The sequence below is a fragment of the Castor canadensis genome, chromosome 9, assembly GCF_047511655.1.
Source record: "Castor canadensis chromosome 9, mCasCan1.hap1v2, whole genome shotgun sequence".
NCBI classification, from domain to species: domain Eukaryota; kingdom Metazoa; phylum Chordata; class Mammalia; order Rodentia; family Castoridae; genus Castor; species Castor canadensis.
Window position 1 is genome coordinate 134,440,776 of NC_133394.1, and position 20,878 is coordinate 134,461,653.

The 20,878-nt window shown below is 36.9% G+C and overlaps 1 protein-coding gene across 2 annotated transcripts in view; it reads right to left on the bottom strand.

The window, feature by feature from the left end:
• Window positions 1–3,630: 3,630 nt before the first annotated feature.
• The window catches only part of Tbc1d19 (TBC1 domain family member 19), a 151,079-nt gene continuing 133,831 nt past the window's right edge, over window positions 3,631–20,878 (bottom strand). For both annotated transcript variants that reach the window (XM_074042503.1, XM_074042504.1), the window contains one exon: window positions 3,631–20,351. In XM_074042503.1, coding sequence (XP_073898604.1) covers window positions 20,277–20,351 — 75 coding nt within the window. In that variant the 3' untranslated portion in view covers window positions 3,631–20,276. The remainder of the gene's footprint in view (window positions 20,352–20,878) is intronic.

Sequence of the window (20,878 nt, forward strand, 5' to 3'; positions counted from 1 at the left end):
TCTTTACTTTTGTTGTTGAGTTCTACTTTTACTGCATTGTGGTCAGATAGTATGCATGGTATTATTTCTATTTTCTTATATTTGCTGAGGCTTGCTTTGTGCCCTAGGATATGCTCTATTTTGGAGAAGGTTCCATGGGCTGCTGAGAAGAATGTATATTGCGTAGAGGTTGGATGAAATGTTCTGTAGACATCTACTAGGTCCACTTGATCTATTGCATATTTTAGATCTTGGATTTCTTTATTGAGTTTTTGTTTGGATGACCTATCTATTGATGATAATGGAGTGTTAAAGTCTCCCACAACCACTGTGTTGGCGTTTATATATGCTTTTAGGTCTTTCAGGGTATGTTTGATGAAATTGGGTGCGTTGACATTGGGTGCGTACAGATTGATGATTATTATTTCCTTTTGGTCTATTTCCCCTTTTATTAGTATGGAATGTCCTTCTTTATCTCGTTTGATCAATGTAGGTTTGAAGTCTACTTTGTCAGAGATAAGTATTGCTACTCCTGCTTGTTTTCGGGGGCCATTGGCTTGGTAAATCTTCTTCCAGCCTTTCATCCTAAGCATATGCTTATTTCTGTCGGTGAGATGAGTCTCCTGTAAGCAACAAATTGTTGGATCTTCTTTTTTAATCCATTTTGTCAAACGGTGTCTTTTGATGGGTGAATTAAGTCCATTAACATTAAGTGTTAGTACTGATAGGTATGTGGTGATTCCTGCCATTTAGTTATCTTAGTTGTTTGAAGGTTTGATTGTGTGTACCTAACTTGATGTTACTCTCTACTGTCTTGCTTTTTCTTATCCTGTGGTTTGGTGCTGCCTGCCTTTTCATGATTAAGTTGGGTGTCACTTTCTGTGTGCAGGATCCCTTGCAGAATCTTTTGTAATGGTGGCTTTGTGGTCACATATTGTTTTAGTTTCTGCTTATCATGGAAGACTTTTATTGCTCCATCTATTTTGAATGATAGCTTTGCTGGGTAGAGTATCCTGGGGTTGAAGTCATTTTCATTCAGTGCCCGGAAGATCTCACCCCACGCTCTTCTTGCTTTTAATGTTTCTGTTGAGAAGTCTGCTGTGATTTTGATGGGTTTACCTTTGTATGTTACTTGTTTTTTCTCTCTTGCAGCCTTCAATATTCTTTCCTTAGTTTCTGAACTTGTTGTTTTGATGATGATATGTCGTGGAGTAGTTCTATTTTGATCTGGTCTGTTTGGTGTCCTGGAGGCCTCTTGCATTTGTATGGGAATATCTTTCTCTAGATTTGGGAAATTTTCTGTTATTATTTTGTTGAATATATTACGCATTCCCTTCGCTTGCACCTCTTCTCCTTCTTCGATGCCCATGATTCTCAAGTTTGGTCTTTTGATGGAGTCAGTGAGTTCTTGCATTTTCTTTTCACAGGTCTTGAGTTGTTTAATTAGTAGTTCTTCAGTTTTTCCTTTAATTACCATTTCATCTTCAAGTTCTGAGATTCTGTCTTCTGTTTGTTCTATTCTGCTGGATTGGCCTTCCGTTTTGTTTTGCAGTTCTGTTTCATTCTTTTTTCTGAGGTTTTCCATATCCTGGCTGTTTTCTTCTTTATTGTTGTCTATTTTTGTCCTGAGTTCATTTATCCATTTATTCATTGTGTTCTCTCTTTCACTTTGGTGTTTATACAGTGCTTCTATGGTTTCCTTTATTTCTTCTTTTGCTTTTTCAAATTCTCTATTTTTATTGTCTTGGAATTTCTTGAGTGTCTCCTGTACATTTTGGTTGACCCTATCCAGTATCATCTCTATAAAATTCTCATTGAGTACTTGTAGTATGTCTTCTTTTAAATTATTCTTGTAGGCTTCATTGGGTCCTTTGGCATAGTTTATCTTCATTTTGTTGGAGTCTGGCTCTGAGTTTCTGTTCTCTTCATTCCCCTCTGGTTCCTGTACTAATTTTTTGCTGTGGGGAAACTGGTTTCCTTGTTTTTTCTGTCTTCCTGTCATTGTCCTTGGTGTTGTTACTGTCCCTGTACTGTGTGTAATTAAGTATTTTCTAGCTTGTAATAATAACAATGGTAATATTGAGAATGGAAGAGTGAGCTGAGATGGAAAGCAAGAAGTTAAAGAAAAGGGGAAAACAAATATACAGACAAGAGGGAGAAAGCAGAACAAGGTATCAGACAAGAGAGTTTCAAAGGTATAAACAGGGAGTGTTAGTGTACTAATCGACAGTAAGCTGAACAGACAATAGAGTGACAGAGAGAGGATTGAAAATCAAAGATAAAAAAAATAAAAAATAAGTATATGAAAGTAATATCTAATTATAAAAATGAATTAAAATAAAATGGAAAATAGAAAATTAAAAAAAACAAAAAAAAACAAAAAACTTCCAAGTTTATATGCAATGCAATTTCAGTCTTAATAATTTGGATGTCCGTCTCAATCTCCAGTCCTGGAGTTGGTGCCTCAGATGTTGTTCTGTAGTTGTCTCATCAAAGGGGATGCATAAAGTAGAACAAAACTACACTCACACGCACACAGAAGAAAAAAAAAAAAAGCCCCACCAAGTGTCCCCAGTTCAAATGCAATACAGTTTCAGTAAGTTTTTCGGCTTGCAGGTGTAATTCGGTTGTTCTCTCATCAAAGGTAGGGAGAAAAAGAAAAAAAAAGCGTCTGGAGGCAGTTCTGAGAGTGGTATCTGCAACTGTGGCTTGCCTGCCTGCTGCTCTCAGCCTGTAGCTGGCGGCGTTATTTATGCAGATCTCTGGGGTGAGCTTAGCACTCACCTGGTCCCACAGGCTTTGTTTGCTCAGAGTTCTCCTGTGCGGGGGAGGGGGGCCTCTGCTACAGGCTTTTCCCTTTCCAAGCACTGGGAAAGGCGACACTGCCCCGCGTTGTCAGGCCTGCGTGTTTATTTACAGTTCACGTGGGAAGTGGGTCTTCCCTCCTCTCACAAGCGTCCCCGCTCCTGGTTGCTGGCGCGCCCCGCTCCCGCCAGAGCCTCTCCGGCCTGCCCGGCTCGTTTCTTTACAGTCCCGGGAAGGATTCCCTTCCCCCAATCTTCAGCGCTCAGGGCGCCCCACCCTCTTTCCAGCGTGTCTTAACTGTTCTTATTGCTTAGTACTCAGTTTCTCTTTTTTCCCGGGTGGAGGTCAGTCTGTCCAGGGGGCTATGCTGCTCTGGCCCAGGCTTGTCTGTGGGGGAACCGCGGTACCGCGAAGCTCACCTGGTCCACGTCTTCCCAAGCCGTATGGGCGCCGGCCACTGGCGGCCCGGGGGCCTCCTCGGTTCTCCGTTTAATGTGAAGTGGAGATTCTCTGCGCCGGCTGGAGATGTGGAGGAGTCAAAGTTATGCCTTTTCTCGGTGATTATGCCTGCAAAGTGTGTCTCCAGCGTCTCTCCAAGATTTCACTATAGGAGGGTCGCTTTCTGCTTCCTACCTCTAGCCGCCATCTTGGAATCACTCTCTCCTTGAAGGGGTTATCACTGACCAAAGATAGGCATCTTGAGCTTCAATGTGACAAAATTGTAATGGATTGAAATCCATAAAATATGGTGTTTAAATCCATGAGTTCATAAGCGTATTTTGAAAAGCTAACTATCATTTAAGAATAAGAACTCATTACTTTGATAACCAATAAATAAAGGGAAAGAATCAAGTGTATCCTAACTTTCCTATGTGTATTCATCTTAGTGCATTTTTGCTGCTATGACAGAATACCCAAGACTGGGAAATTTATAAAGAACAAATATATTGGCTTACAGTTCTGGAGTCTGGGAAGTCCAATATCAAGGTGTTGACATCTGGCTAGGGTCTTCTTACAGCATCATCCCATGATAGAAAGTCAAATAGAGAATGCTCACTTCTGAAAGCTTTAATGAAGGCATTAAACCCACCCATGAAGGTGGGCCCTCATATCTGAATCACATCTTAAAGGCCCACCTCCATTATTGTTACATTGACAATTAAATTTCAACATCAATTTTGGAGGGGACAAATACTCAAATCATAGGAGAACTCTACCAAATTATTCAAATGTAATTTACTAACTGACCATGTTAACATACCAAAACAGAAAAATGAAACAATTTACCAAAAAGGCACTTTTACAAAATTGAACATCAATTTCTAATAAAAACGCTCAGAAAACTTGGAATAAAAGGGAACTTTCTTAACCTGACAAAAGGTGTCTACAAAAAACTGGCTATTCACATCAGTTAATGGAGAAAGAATTAGTGCTTTCCTCTTTAAGAATATATGGGGATATCCACTGATGACATGTACTCAATATGTTATTGGATATCATTTATATAGAAAATATTAAGGAACCTACAAAAAATCTACTAGAATACATGAGTTTAGCAAACTCTCAAGATACAAGATCAGTATATAAAATCAGTTATTTTTATATATGAGCAATCAATCAGAGATGGACATTAAACAATAACACATAGAAACACGAATATTAACTTGGCATGGTGGTTCATGTCTGTAGTCTAACTACTAGAGAGGCTGAGGCAGGAAGATCAATTAAATTTAGTACTTTCAGGCCAGCCTGGGCAACACAGTGAGATCCTCTTTCAGAAAAACAAAAGGAAAAAAGAAAGAAATGTTAAGAAAATTCTAACAAAGGATGTGTAAGAACTGTAAAATGACAACAAATGCAGAGATATACTGCAATGATACTGCTGAGTGAAATTTAATATACCATGTTCATGGTATATAATATTGTTAGTGTCAGTTCTACTCACACTGATGAAATACCAATCAAAATTAAAGAAAGATTTTTTGTAGAAAGTGACAAATTGGTTCTATAATTTAGTTTAATTTAGTGTCAAGAGCTGAGCTGAGAGAGAGGCTACGTGTCAGTAGCTGAGCTAAAATGAAAGTAGCAGAAAGTCTTTAATCACCTACTATTACAGTATAAGCAAGAGGGCAATCTAGGCAAAGGGCCAAACTTCCCTCCACTGTATACATTTTTTTTCCCCATGAAACAGGTCTGGTTGAGGGTCAGGAAATTCAGTACAGATGTGGGGAATTTTCATAATGCCTAGCGACCCAAACAGAAAGATCCTGCAGTATTATGGACCTGGGGACCAGGAGGAGAGAGAAGGGAAAGGGATACGAGTGAAAAAGGGTTGGGTATTGAGTTAAAGTGGAGAAAGTGTCTTTGGCCTGTCCTTCACCAGATAAGGAAGTCTTGATAGAGACCTGAAGGAGGCCTCCGAATGCAGGCAGCTGGACAGGGAATGTTGAGTCCCTTCAGAGACTGCAACGCCATGGCTGTGCACCAAGTCTGGGGTAGGGAGAGCAGCTTCTTCCCCTGGGTCCTGTCATGTAAATTCTTGGTAATTGTCTGCAATTGGGTCAGAAAAATCACACATAGGTTTTGGCCAGGAGCCAGCTTCATAAATATGCAGAGATACAGAGAATCCAGAATAGCCAACACAACATAAAACAAGAAAAGTTCAAAGGCTAAAACGAGCTGATGTCAAAGATATAGGCATAAACTTGTTCTCAATGCAGGTTTACCATTTCTGTCAGTTATGATACAAGTAATTTTTGTCTTTACCTATCAGTCTGCATACAGGTTTATCAATTTTATTTATCTTACCAAAGAACCAACTTTTTGTTTGATTTTCTCTATTATTCCTATTTCTTACTTTGTGTTTAATTTCCCCCCTTTTTCCTAGTATTTAAAAAAATATGGTAAGAACACATAGCATGAAATCTATCTCCTTAAGAACCTTTAAGGTAGCAGGGAGCCATGGCTCCACACCTGTAATTGTATCTACTTGAGAGGCTGAGATTGGGAGGATTGATGTTTGAGGCCAGCCTGGGTAAATAGTTTGTGAGACTCCATCTTCAAAATAATCACAGCAAAATGGGCTGGAGGTGTGGCTCAAGCAGAAGAGCAGCTGCTTTGCAACCTAGAAGCCCTGAGGTTAAATCTCCATCCCACCAAAAACCAAAAACAACTTTAAGGTATACAATACAATGTTGTTAATGACAAGTGCAATTTTGTATAGCAGGTCTCCAGAACTTACTTATCTTGCATAACTTAAACATTTTCCTGGTTTTATAGCAATTCTTCATTTCACCCTGCCTCTTGCATCCACAGTTCTGCTTCTGTTTGACCAGGTTCCACATGTAAGTGGAAACTTGCAGTATTTTTCCTTTAGCACTGGCTTCTTTCAGTTAGCACAATGTCCTCAAGGTTTATCCATGTTGTCACATATTCTTTCTTAATACTGAATGATACGACACTGTGTTTATGCTACATTTTCTTTATTCGTTTATCTACCAGTGGGTATTTGGGTTGTTTCCATATCATGGGAATTGCAAACAATACTGTAAGAAACACAGGAAACCAAATATGTCTTTGAGATCCTGGCCTCAATTCTTTTGGATAAATACTCAGGAGGATTGGTGGATATTATTGTAGGCCTATTTTTTTTTTTTTTTACTTCTCAAGGAACCTCCATACTGTTTTCCATAGTAGTTTGTACCACTATTTCTACCAGTAGTTTATGAGAGCTCCAATTTCTGCAATCCTCACCAACACTTTTGTTTTTTTTTTTGATAACAACTATCCTGACAGGTATGAGGTGGTATCCATTATTGCTTTGATTTGCATTTTCCTTAGTATTACATGGGTGTGCACTGCTTACACTGAGCTTCTTCTAGTCTTTTAATGGAAGCTAAGATCATTTTTCTAATGTAGGCATTTATAATATAAATTTCCTAGTAAATACTGCTCTATATCTACAAAATTTTGATGTTTTATTTCATTCAGTTCAAAATACTTCCTAATTATTATTATTTTTATTTTTATTTTTAATTTTTTTTATTATTCATATATACATACAATGCTTGGGTAATTTCCTACCTAATTATTTTTGATTTATTATTTGATCCATGAGTTCTTTAGTAGTATGCTAGCTTCCAAATAGTTCAAGACTTTTCCAGCTATCTTTATTACTGATTTTTAATATGATTACATTATAATCAGAGAATATACTTTAGATGGCTTGAATCCTTTTAAATTAGTTGAGGCTTGTTTATGGCTCAAAATCTGTTCTGTATTCACAAAAGTTCTGTGTACCCTTGAGAAAAATGTGTTTTTTGTTGTTGATGGAGTGTAGTATAAATATAAATCGATGTAGTGGGTTAATAATAAAATAATGTTGTTCCTCTGTGTCCTAATTGATCTTTCTCTTTATTCTACCAAAAATTGACAGAATGTTTAAATCACCAATTTAAAGGAGAACTATAGTTCTCCTTGCACTTGTCAGTCTTCCTTCATACATTTAGAAATAATGACATGTCATATTTAGAACTGTTATATCTTATTGATGAATTCACCATTTATCATGATAACGCTTGTTGCTTCAGAATCTCTCCATCTTACTTTTGAGGAATGATAACATGCTCTTTTTCCATCCTTTTATTTTTAACCTAATTGTGCCCTTTGTAGTAAGATGGATTCTTGAAGGGAGTATAAAGTTAGGTTTGTTTTTCTTTATATAATCTAAAACTTCTGCTTTAACTGAACTGTTTGAAGTTAAATCTTATGTTAAATGTGATTATTGGTGTAGTTGAATCTTAACCTATTTTCTCCATCTGTTTTTTTGTTCCCCTTTTATTCCTTTGACTTAAGTTGTAACTCTTCACTGTTTTATATTAATGGTTACTTAAGGATTTTTTTATATATGCCTCTAATGTATCATAGTCTACTTTTAATCAGTATCCCACGAATGGACAGAATAACCTCAGACTGCATACTTTTATTTTTTGGTGCTGGAGATAACTGCATACTAAGCATGCATTCTGCATAGCACTGAGCAACACCCCAGCCTCCACTTCTACTTCTATACAGATCTCATAATTTGTTATTCTCTTTGTGCTATATGGTTAATTTTAATGTAAAATTATTAATTTATATTAATACAATTAATGTGTGTTAGATTGAAATTATTATTTCAATATTGAAATACAAATAAGCTTTTATGTACATTTCACATAATTAATATTTCCAGGGTTCTTCATCCCTTTGTACACATCCAGATTTCCTTCTGGTGCTACTTTTGTTATACTTGAAGGACTTTCTTTATCATTTCTTTTAAAATATGTCTGCTGGTAATGAATTCTTTCAGTTATTGTGTGTGTGAAGACACACTTTATTTCACATTTATTTTTTGAAAGATAGTTTCATCAGGTAAAGAATTCTAGCTTGACATTTTTCTTTCAGTACTTTAAAGATATTGTTCCACTGTCTTCTAGCTTGCATGCATCTGATGAATAATATATGCTCTCATCCTTAACTTTGTTATCTACAGAACAGGACTTCATAGGCTGCTCTTATGATTTTTTCTTCATACTTGGCTTTTAATCCCATTTATTATTGCCTTCTTATAGTTTTTGTATGTTTCTTGCACTTGGGATTTGATCTTCTTGGCTATGGCAGTTTTCATCTTTCATCAAATTTGGAAAATTTTGCCTTTATTTCAGATACTTTGTCTCCTCTTCCTTTGGAGACTCAAGTACCAAGTATGGAAGGTTGTTTAAAATTCACAACTGCCATTGATTCATTTTAAAAACCTTTTTTCCTCTCTGCTTATTTTTGAATAGTTTCTATTGCAATAGCTTCATGATTCAGTAATGTTTACTTCTGAAATGTCTGAACTGCTTTTAAAATGCCCAGCCACTGCATTGCTAGTCTCTAGAAGACTAGCATGGGAGATATATTAATATCTACTTAAAATATTAAAAAAAAATCTCCCTTGCCTCCACTTAGTATGGTTAATTTTTCTCAAGCTACTTGAACATATAGGACATATGGATAAGAGCTTTTACATATTCTATCATCTCTGTCATTTCCAGACAGTTTAAATTTATTGCTTTGTTATTATGAGAACAAATTTCCCACTTTTTTCATGTCTGACAATTTTTAAATTAAATGCCAAGTGTGTTGGGAATTTTATGTTGGGTACTGGATATATTTGCACTCTTATAAATAATCTCAAGCTCTGCTGTAGAATGGGGTTGAGCTAGATGGAAAGCACTTAAATCCACTTGAGTCTTGCTTTTACCCTTGCAAGGAGAGACCAGAAGAGTCAGATTAGGATTAATTTTCTCCACTAATGAGGCAAAACCCTTCTGAGTATTCTATCTAATGCCCCATGAATATGAGGTTTTCCATTTTGGCTGGTGAGAACAGGCTCTATTCCTGGCCCTGGGTGAGCTCAAGGGATTGTTTCCTCTAATCCTTTTGAGCAGTTCTTTTTCAGCCTCGGATAATTTCCTTACATGCATGTTCTGAGAAAAACTCCCAGCTGAATAGTTGAAGGGGATATTTTGAAGATTGTTTTCTCTGTATGAATCTCCCTCCTCTCTGGTATTCTTTCAAACTGTTGTTGTTTTGTCCTCTTTGGACTCCCAATCCCACATCTTCAACCCAGGGAAATCACCAGGTTCTTCCTTCGTGCCACCTTCTGATATTACATAATGGAAACTTTCTATAGGCAGTAAGCTGGGGCAATTGTCTAAGGATCATTGTTCTTAGTGCTTGATTTACCATGTTTTGAGAACTGCTGATTTATATAGTCTGACTTTTAAGTTGCTGCAGGTGAAGGGTAGATCTGATGCTGGTTACTCCATTATCTTAGTCTGCTTGGGCTACTATAACAAAATATTATAGATTGGGTGGCTTAAACAACAGGAATTTCCTTTTTCAGTTCTAGAGGCTGCGAAGTCTAAGATCAAGATACCAGGAAGGTAGGATTCATTCTATGACTTCTCTTAGCCTGTAGGTGGCCACCATTTCACTTTGTGAATGCTTGAGGGGAGCGCTTCAGTCTCCTCCTCTTTTTATAAGGACACTATTCCTATCATGGGAGCTCCACTTCTATGACCTCTTCTAAACTCAATTATCTCCCAAAGTACCTGCCTCCTAATATTATCATACTGGGGCCTAGAGATTCATCGTATGATTTTTAGAGGGGCACATTTAGTCCATAGTATTCATCTTGGTCAGACGTGGTAATCTCCCTAAATTGTGTTTTGAGGAAGACTAACTTTACAAGATGTTGCCAGTTCATAAATGTGCAATGTTAAGGAACTCTGGGTTAGACAGTTAATCCCAGACAGTTAATGTCTGGGTTAGACATTTCTAATGTCTAAGGACTGTGCAGTGAAAATTTCCATGAGAACATAGTATAAAATATTCCCCAAATTTATTGATCAGAAAACCCTAAAACTGGAAGAGCACTTTTGATGGGTCCTACTATTCTGAGCTATTTTGTTGCATGACTATGTACCTATTAATTGTATACCTCTGGAGAATAAGAATGGTTTCTTTTATTCTTGGTAGTTAAAGTGTGTAGTGTTGAATGTTTATATGCATCATCTCATTTAATCTTTAGCATAACCAGCCCTATTTGACACTGCTTTTTATATTATAGATGTAGAAGTTAAGGCTTAGAATGGTTAGGTCATGTACCTAGTAGTAGTGGAGCTGGGATTCAAGTCCATTTTGGTGAAGCATAAACAAAAAGTATGGCAAAATTTTTTGAATATATGTGAACATATTTGTAAGAGTTATGCTGTTTCTTAGTCTCTAGTTCAGAGGCTGCTAATAGACATGGTTCTAGACAAAGTGTAGTCAAGTATTCTCCCCGCCTTTTTCAATGACCTCTTTCACATGGAATAGGCATCTGGAGGTCCCTTAGAAGTGAGGACATCCAAAGGTAATGCTGGGGAGTATCTTCACACAGCAGTTGAGTATTTACACAGACAAGAAGAATCTGGAATGTCGAGAAGGGTGTTGTTCCTGTTCTCTGGCTGAGGTCACTAGCCTTGCCCTCCAGCTGAAGTGTTGAATTGGTCTTCTGTCCAAGACAGTAGGGTTCCTTGGACCTCACAAAGTGTCACCTTACATTTGTGTACTTGATAATGCCAGGCATTATCAAGATCTCTGATAAGAGTTCTACTAGCTGCCCCAAATCTTCCTTCTTTCCATACCTGTATTCAGTTCTTTCCATTTTCCTTAGGCTCTCACATATGAAATACTCAGTAACCTACTTTTCTCCTATCCTAGGGGATGAAAGCTCAACACAAAAAGTACGACGCCCTTCAGCTCCCACCTTCATCTCTTTTCTCCCTGCCTTCATGGGTCAGTCCATCACCTGAGACTTTGGTGAAATACTGCACATGTTATGGATGCAAATTACGCTGCATATTAGTGATAATCTGTACTTTCTATTTCAAGAAAGCTCTTCCATGGTTCCATCTAAAAAGGAGGGATTCTTTTGTGTGAACAATTAAAATAATCTTTTTCCATGCTATGTGTAAGTAGGTAAAATGAATAGAGAGAAGCTAAAAGGAGAGAGGAAAACCAAACTCACTGGGTAGGGAAAATAGATGAATCTCCAAACTAATTCAGTGTTAGAGCAGAAGCATCCATAGTTCTTGCTGTCTAAAGAAGCAGCGGACTACAATTAGACCACATGAAGCTTTCTGAGGGAGCAGTTGCATCCCGCTCCAAATTGAAATGATTTGAACTACAACCAAGGAGCTTATTGCTCAGTGATTCCTGAGAGGATTGGTTCATCTACACATCCCTGTTGATGTCACTCTCCATCAGTTTCCAAGCTCCTAGGTGTCAATTATCTGAACTTTCTTCCTTTGATTTAACTTAATTCCTACCTCCCAAATTCCTATCCCTAGTAATTCCCTCTCTAGTAAATCATTTCTTTCTACCTCTTGGATTTCCAAATTCCAAATGTGAGATCAATAAACTATTTTTCAGGCTGTGAGGCCCTGAGTTTAAACCACAGTGCCACCCCCCAAAAAACAAGAAAACCCCAATTTTTTAGTAATCGTATCATTTCACCCCTCACATAACTAAAAGCAGGAAACATCTGACTGGGGACACAGTTTCTCTGCAGTCTCTTGTTTCTCCATTCTCCCTCCCCTCTTGCAAGCCCTTTCTGCTCCATGGAGACTCACATCTGGTTTACCACTCTGCCCCACCATGCTGCTGTCACCAAGTAGTCTCTGGGTCTTTCCTCCTTATTTGTATGAAAGCCAGCCTGCAGCCCAGTTGGCAGTTTTCTTCTCTATCCCTACTCCTGTGATGCATCTTTGGGACTTTAATGTGTACGTTGATGATTCATTTCACACCATGCATTCTTGCTATTTTGGCCTTCTCAAGATTTCAATATTTTCTTCTACTCTACTTCAGCTATTCATCACGTATTACACCTTGGCACCAATAAAAATGGCACCAGCTCCACAATTTCTAATCTAAGTATCTATAAATATTAACTTTCTAAGTTACTTGTCTCCAAAAGTATCTTTCCTTCAAAAGTGCTTTCACTTTGTGTGTGTGTGTGTGTGTGTGGTGGGCACTTCAATCCAGTCATCCTTCCATATTTATCAGCAGCTGCTCCTACTTTCCATTTCTCTTTAGTTTATAGTCCATGATCCATTATTATAGTTTCTTCTTTGCAACCTTCAACTTCCTTGTACTGTTTAATGAGATCTGGAGTCCAATAAATAGCACCCTTTTTACTGCCTGAATTCTGGAATACTTCAGAGAGAAAACTAAATCTGGGCTGACGAGACCAGATGAAGATGACACATCACCTTACTGGTAATATTTAATTCCAGGGAATGCAAATTAGTTTTACAGCAATGACTGGTTTTAAAAACCAAGCCTCAAAAATGAAGCAAAAAAATTTTTTTTTAAAATCCAAGCCTCAAGTTTAGGCACTTGGTCACAGGCATATTGAATAACTATTGTCATCCCTTCTCCCTGCTGAGTCCCATACCATGGGATCCAGATTTTGTAAAGCTCGGGGAATAGAGAAGTAGTACAGAAAATGTGTTGACTGTGGGCAGCTAGATCCCGAGAAAACACGAGTGGTGTTTGGCTTTACATGCTCACTCCCTTATCCCAACCCATCAATAATCAAATTAATTCCCCTGCAGCAGGGTGTGTTGGGGGGGACTGGGGTGGCTAGAAGCATTACACCAGTGAGAGTCCACCACATGGGAGGAAACATTAGGATGCAGTGATAACATTTGCCTTAGTATCTCTCTTCAGCCAGTGCTCTTGTCCAGCTTTCTGTGGTCTTTTCCCCGTTAGCACCACAGCAGCAAAAGGTAGTTTTCACACTACATTTACACATCCTATCTCACTGGATCATTATAAAAACCATGGAGATACTATACAGGGTAGGATCACCTATTTTATAAGAAAAGGCATTGAAGCATAGTGAACTTTTTATTGTCATAAGTTATAGTCAATATGCTATGTAAAACTTACTTGAGAGGAGACAGATTAATTCCTTCTTGTTGTTGTAACAAATTTCCACACACTATGGGGCTTAAAGAAACACAGTTTTATTCTTAATAGTTCTGGAGGGGAAAAGTCTTAAAATCAAGGTGTCAGTAGAGCTGAGTTCCTTCTGTGTGACCTAATGCAGAACTCATTTCCTTGCCTTTCCAGCTTCTAGAGGCTGCCTGTATTTCTTAGTACATGGCCCCGTCCATCATTTTCAAAGCCAGCAGCATAGCATCTTCAAATCCCTTTCTCCTCATACACTTGCTCTCCTTTCTCCCATATCCTGTTCTCTCCCCTTTTCACTTATAAGGTCCCTTGTCATTACACTGAGTCCATCTGATAATCCAGTACAATCTCCCCATCTCAAAATCCTTAATAACATTAACAAGTCTGCTTTGCATGTAAAGTAATACATTATGTGTTTCAGGGATTAGGGCATAAACATTTTTGGGAAGGCCATTATTCTTCTCTACCCTAGGAAAAAGATGCTAAGATTCTATTTACTGAAGGAGTACTGTCTCTTACTACATTTATTACTGAAAAAGCAATCATGTAACTACACATGCACTGAATGCTCAGCACAGCACCTACATTGCAAAACTATTACATTGTTATAGAGTTTTAAATGCTTGCTATATTTACTCAAGACTCACCTAATTTCACTTAAAATTAGGTGAGTTGTAATACTTCTGTATTCTATTGCAGGTTCTAGTCAGTAAGAGAAGAAAAAGAAATAAAAGATATACAGATTTGAAAGAAAGAGGCAAAATGGTCTTTATTTATTGATGATATACTATATATGTAGGAAATCCTAGAGAAGCTACAAAAAGGAAGTAGAATTAGTAAGTTCAGTAAGATCTCAAGACACAAGACCAATATAAAAATTCAATTGTACTTTTATATATTAACAATCCATTAGAAATTGAAATTAAAAATATCATTTACAATAGCATAAAATGTGGATAATTAGGAATAATTTCAACATTATATGTGTAAGAACTGTAACATACAAAACTACTACATGGAAAACTACAAAATATTGCTGAGTGAAATTGAAACAGACTTAAATAAATGGAGAGATATACCATGTTCATGGATTGTAAGATTCAATATTGTTATGATATTAATTATCCCCAAACTGATTTATACAGCGAATGCTCTCTTGATAAGAATCCCAGCACATTTTTTTCTTTTGGTGTAAATTGGAAGGTTGGTTCTGAAAGTTATTCTAAAAATGCAAAGAAGATAGAATAATTTTGACATAGCTAAACAAGGTTAGAGGACTTACACCACCCAATTTCAAGACACATGCTAAAGCTACAAAAATAAAGACACTGTAGTGTTGTAATAAAGAAAGGCATAAATCCATAGAACAAAATAGAAAATCCAGAAACCAGCACATATACATGTGCCAATTGATTTTATACAAAGGTGCTGATATAAAAGGTGAAGGGTAGTCATTTTAGCAAATGGTGTATATCCATATGCAAACCCAGAAACCTCAGCCCTTAACTTGCACCACACACACACACTCTCTCATTCAAAACTTTAATAAAAAGGATCATAAGCCTAAAGCTGTAACGTTTCTACAAGGAAACATAGGAAAACACCTTTGTAACTTTGAGTTATGCAAAGATTTCATAGATAGAACACAAAAAATATACCCATAAAAGAAAAAAACAGCTAAAATGGACCTCAACAAAATTAAAACTTCTGCTCTTTAAAAGATAGTTAGAATTAAGAGATAATCCATAGGGTGAAAGAAATTTTCAAACCATTAGTGTATCCAGAGTAAAGAATGCTTAATCTTAATAAGATAGTTGACTAAAAATGGACAAAAGACTTGAAGAATCATTTTGTTAAGCAAAATGGCAAATAAGTGTGAAAAAAGCTCAATATCATTAGTAACTAGGGAAATATGAATTAATGCCACCAATTAGCATTATTAACATAATCCCAAGAATCATTAAGGATTTAGAGCAACTGAACTGTTGTATCTTGCTGGTGGGAATGTAAAATGGTAGACCACTTCAGTAAAGAATTTGGAAGCTTTTTTACAAAGCTAAATGCATGGCTATATATGACTGAGAAATTATACTCAGAGAAGTGAAGATATATGTCTGTGTAAAGGCTGTACTCTGCAGTAACAAGGAATGAACTGCTGGTCGTCTGACTGTATGGATGAATCTCAAAACATTATACTGTGTAAAACAAGTCAGACACAAAAGAGTACATATGTTGAAGTTCTACAAAAGAGAAATATCATCTTTAGGGCTAGAAGCAGATCAGCGATTTTATGGAATGAATGTAGGTGTGGGAAAGGATACAAGGGGAACTCTGGGGGTGATCTATATGTGTATCATATTATACGTAAATTACAGCATAATGAATTTGACTAAGATGAAAAAATAAGTGAAGCATTTGCGCTTTTTTCTCCTAAAATGTTTGGACTTCCATAGACAATTTCTCAAATGAACTTGGTGGATAAAGTAGTTGTGTGACTCTGGAAAAGTAAGTTACTACTCTGAACGAAGCAAGTTCCTTCATCAGTAAAATAAGTGAACTGGATTAGACGACATCACTCATTCACTCAATAAGCACCTATTAAGCCTACTATGGGGCAAACATTATGCTAGGTTCTAGAGTTCTAGAAATATAGAATCTAGATGCAATGAAACCACTTTTGCCCTCAAGTAGTCACAGTCTAGCAGAAAAGATCAGCTAACATGTGACTTGATATAACACCTGTGTAGTTAGGGTGTGAGCAGGATTCATAAGAGGAACAGTCTTCCTTGATGATGCAATACCTGAGTTGGGTTTTGAGATATAAGTTAGAATTAGGTAAGGAGAAAAGAAAAAGCATTCTGAGCAGAGGGAGCTATATGGGCAACAGGCCAAAAGCAAAAGATCCAGGAGAAGCCTTAAGTGTGATATGAGGATCAAAAAGAACAGCAGTTTTTCACTTTCTCCATTCCTAAGTTGCAGAAGTTCCAACTTCTGCAACCCTTCTTTTTCATTCCTGTTTTCCCTGCAAGACTCAACCAAAGTCTTGTAATCAAGTTCTATTGGTTCTCACTGGCTGCAGACTGCACTGATACGCGAAGATTGCTTGGCCAGCCCAGAGATCTTGGAGGTGGGAGTCAGCCTTTCCTGAAGCACATAACAGAAGGGGTAGAACTCCAAATAGTCATTAGAGCTTTTGTGGAAGAAGGCAAATGAGACATTGAAATGAGAATTATGTTTTAAGGAAAGCATATCCCAACAATTTTGGAACAAGTCAGGGGATACAAACACATATGGACAAATTTCTTCTTGCATCTTTCACACCTAGGATGAGCTAATGAAAACTGCCTTGAGAATAAAGTGATAACCAGAACATGCATACAAAAAACTATCACTCAATATTATAGGGACCATATGAATTGGTGACTTGTTTTGTGAAAACAAAGAGATGGGAGTAAGCTAACTTATAGGCTCCAGGTTATCTTCATAACAGAGCAGATTTGAGTACAACCTTGCAAGATGGAGAGGATCCTTTTAGCAGAGACAAAATGAATAGCTGTAGCTGGTTGAGGATCAGCATGGAATTTAGTGAGGCTGAACTGCAGGATCATGGATCAGTGTGGGGGTTTGGAAGTGGAAGAACAAGCTGTGAAGAATATTCCTGCCATGCCACAGAACTAGAAGCATAGAAACAACCCAATCAATCCTGCATTTAGAGAACTGCAGGAATATATTAGACACTTCTTAAGAAAGAAAAAATTAAGTATGGGGGATAAAATTAAGTTTTGAAGTAGAAGGCTGAGGGGGATCAAGATAGTGGTCTCTATTTTCCCTGTGAAATAGGAGAGAGCACAGACTGAGTGTGAAGGGGTGCTATGCAGTCAATACAAGCTAGAAATTGCAATTAACTAGAACACTGTATTATCAAAACATTCTGACCAAAAAGATTATTAAATAAGCTCTTGCAAATATAAGGTTGTAATATATTACATTAGCAAGTGAACTGAAATCTAGAAGAGCCAAACGTAATTTGCCTGTTAAGCTATTTCAGCACCAGCAGACACAGGTAGAATAATTCTCTTTCAGTGGTTACTGAGATCCTTGTGATCACTGAGGGAGCAGATCTGAAGGGGTGTCAGTGGTTGATAGGAGATGGCATGGGAGAGTGCCAGAGTAAGGAAGCCAAGTGAGGTAGTGTGAGGAGGTGCAGTTAAAGATGGAGTGGATAAGGCAGCCTGATTGTCCTCAGTACAGTGTTTTTACAAAGCATCCAAGAGCAACATGTGGTAGAGAGAAGTTTGTGGTAGCAGCAAAATGTGTGGTTGCCTACAAGGTGTGATTTGGGGACTGAGATTCACAACTACTGCCTAGGGCCACCTGTACCAAATGAAAGGATCTGCTATGTCATGGTTCATTCATTTTTAGAAATAGATATAGTCTTAAATTATCAAGAAAAATAATACAAATGCTAATAAAGGTGGACATTCATCTTATGCTATTTCTACCACTTCACCTTAAAGTATCACATGCAAAATTAATTCCTAACATTATCTTATACTTGCTTGATGCTTCTCAGTTTAAAACACTTTCTTTCTCTCTCTTTTTTTTTTTTTTTTGTGCTCACTAGGCAGTTGCTCTACCACTTGAGCTACTCTGCCAGTCCCAGAAGCTCACTTTCAAATGTGTTTTCTTATGTGGTCCTACAAATCCTACAAGATAATCCTATAAGATAAACAGAAGTAGATACAATAATTTCCTAGTGTCTATTTGCTTCTATCCTCCCTCCAGTTGCAGATAGTAGAGATCTAATTATTTAGGGAATTTAGCTATGACCAGAATCTCCCAATGTAGTGTACTGGACCACTACATTACCTCTTTTTAGTAAGCCTATAAAAATTGATATAATGGAGAAGTCAGAGTTGGACATATCTACACATTTGATACCAAACACTTAAAACACGCTCTCTTCCTAATATTTTTGCCATTTCTCAGGGTGTAGTAAGGACGGGGACAAGAGCTATAGCTGTGTGCCTGTCTTCTCGTTGAATGTACATTTGTGTACATAAAATGGTAAAACATATGGTTATGAATTTATCACTCTCAAAAGAAATAAAACGGAGTTTATTAAGAATCAGTCACAGGGTAAAATCTTACTCAGCTCTCAGTAAGTCAACGAAAACCTGATGAGAGTATATAATATAGGTTTTCAATAAATAAACTAGCTATACCAAACTTCACCACACTTGAAGTCTTATATCAAATTTCATAGATTTCCTAACATACACTGTCAAAATAAAAGATTCATGAGCTAGATGTGGTGGCATACACTTGTAATTCTAACTACATGGGAGGCTGGCCTCTGGCAAAAAGCAGGACCCTAGTGGAAAAACAAACTAAAGCAAAAGAGCTGGGGGCATGGCTCAAATGGTAGAGCACTTGCCTAGCAAGTATAAGGCCCTGAGTTCAAGCCCTAGTACCACCAAAAATAACATTTTTAAAAACAATTCATGAAATACACTTTGATAAAACTTAATAAAGTTCTAGGCAATCAAAAAGAGTATTAATTTATTAGTGCATTTTTAATTTGATTCTAAAATCAAAAGACAATGGTTTTAGATTTTTAAATATACTATTATCCCATATTACTGGAATGGTAGGTCTTTAGAAAGTAATATAAAACAAGACCCCTCACTTATTATGAATACCAAAATAAGACTGATGCCCTTATTTTCACTCACATGCAGACTCAGACAGGTAGACTGTCTGAGAGGTAGGAGTCAGGGGAAGAGGAAAGGAGAGGGTACTGGGGGATGAACATGACCAAAGCACCTTGTGTAAGTACAAAGACAGCATGAGAAATCCCAGTAAATTCTGTATGGAAAAGGTAGGGGAATAAAAAGGGGAGTTAAGGGACTATAACAGAGGGTAAACGTGACCAAAGTACATTGTATGCACCTATGGTAATACCATAATGAAATCCCTTTACACAATTAATGTACACTAATAAAATTTTTTTCTTAAAAAAAAAAAAAAAGACCAGATGCCTTGCATGGTGTCTTCAGTTCTAGAATGAAGGTCTACTTGGGGTACCTCTCAGATGCTCTGCCTTAAAAGTAAATCTTGTGAAATCAAGCTCAGTAAAAGTGGATGTGGTTTTGATCCTTCATTTCCTTCATTGCCTGGGGTGTCATCCTTGCATTCTTTCAGTTTGACAACAGGTCTTAGCAGTGTCAGGCTTCTAAGCAAAAGATGGAAGGTGGAGAAATGCAAAGACATCCCCAATAATTTTCTGACTTTCAGAAAATGGAGAATAAAATATTGTCAGATGGAGATACTTGTATTTGACTTTTCTCAGTAGAAACATTTCAGGCAGAAATAAAATGGATAGGGCTCTAAAAAATCCTCAGTGAGTGAAAAGTTGCTAAAAATATCAAAGTACATTGGAATCCCTACTTAAAAGTGCTATTTTTTCAAGTCTTCTCACATTTTACCCCAGCCCTGCCTCTGAGTGAAGAGCAATTTACAAGACAAAAACAATATATTATCTAGGATAGATTTATAAACTGACATAAAAGAATTGTCCCAGAAGCTCCATTACCTCTTGAAGTTTATTACAGCATCTTTAGTTCTTATTGCATATTTTGTTACATGCCTTTTACAAGTCAGGATTTTATATATATATATATAATATATATATATATTATGCTTAAGTTAGCAGAAGTTATGTCTATTGCTTCTCTCTTGAAAGTCAGCAGCATGCAATGCAATTTTTGGTGTGCAGAGTTATTGTTGCAAAAAGTGAAAAACTACTTAGCTTAACTGAGGTGGGAACATGATCTTTATTGGCTTATATGCAAAGTTTAATTTTGGTTTTATGCAGAATTTGCATAGTTCATGATTAATTTCTAATGAAAAACTAGATGTGTTGTCAGTGACCTTGAAGAAGATCAAGTGACAGTAGCAAACAGAAAAATTTGAAGAAGAGGCATAACTTTTAAAGTAGAAAGGTCAGCAAGAACTGCCTGGAACAAAAAAAAAGGAGATAGAATTATTAATACAGAAGTGAAGTCTATGAAAGAAGCCACATCAGAAGCACCATTACTATGTAATTTTGTCATCAACACACACTTTAAAGTTCTTTAGATTTGTCTTAAATCTCTGTACCAATGCTACAATTTTCCTTCTCTTTTCTGAATCTCTTAACGTTAGTACATGTGCAAAAAGCTAAAATGTGCAGTAGAAAATAACCTGGACTTTAGCCTTGAGCCTTCTTCAAATATACAAGGTAGCATGAGTTTATAAGAGGTCTAACATTTCAACTTGGTTCTATAAATAAACGTACATTATGAATCCTAGACCCGTTATTCTAGTGTAAGGAGTAACTGACAGCAGGAAATTATTTTGAGATGGAACTAATGTTTATTCAGTTGCAAGACACATAAACATCCTTTTCCCTTTAAACAAAGCACGTAGGCAGCTATTTTAAGGATAAATTTACATTTCTATGAGCGATAACAAATAGAGCAATATGGTAAGGACTATTTAATTG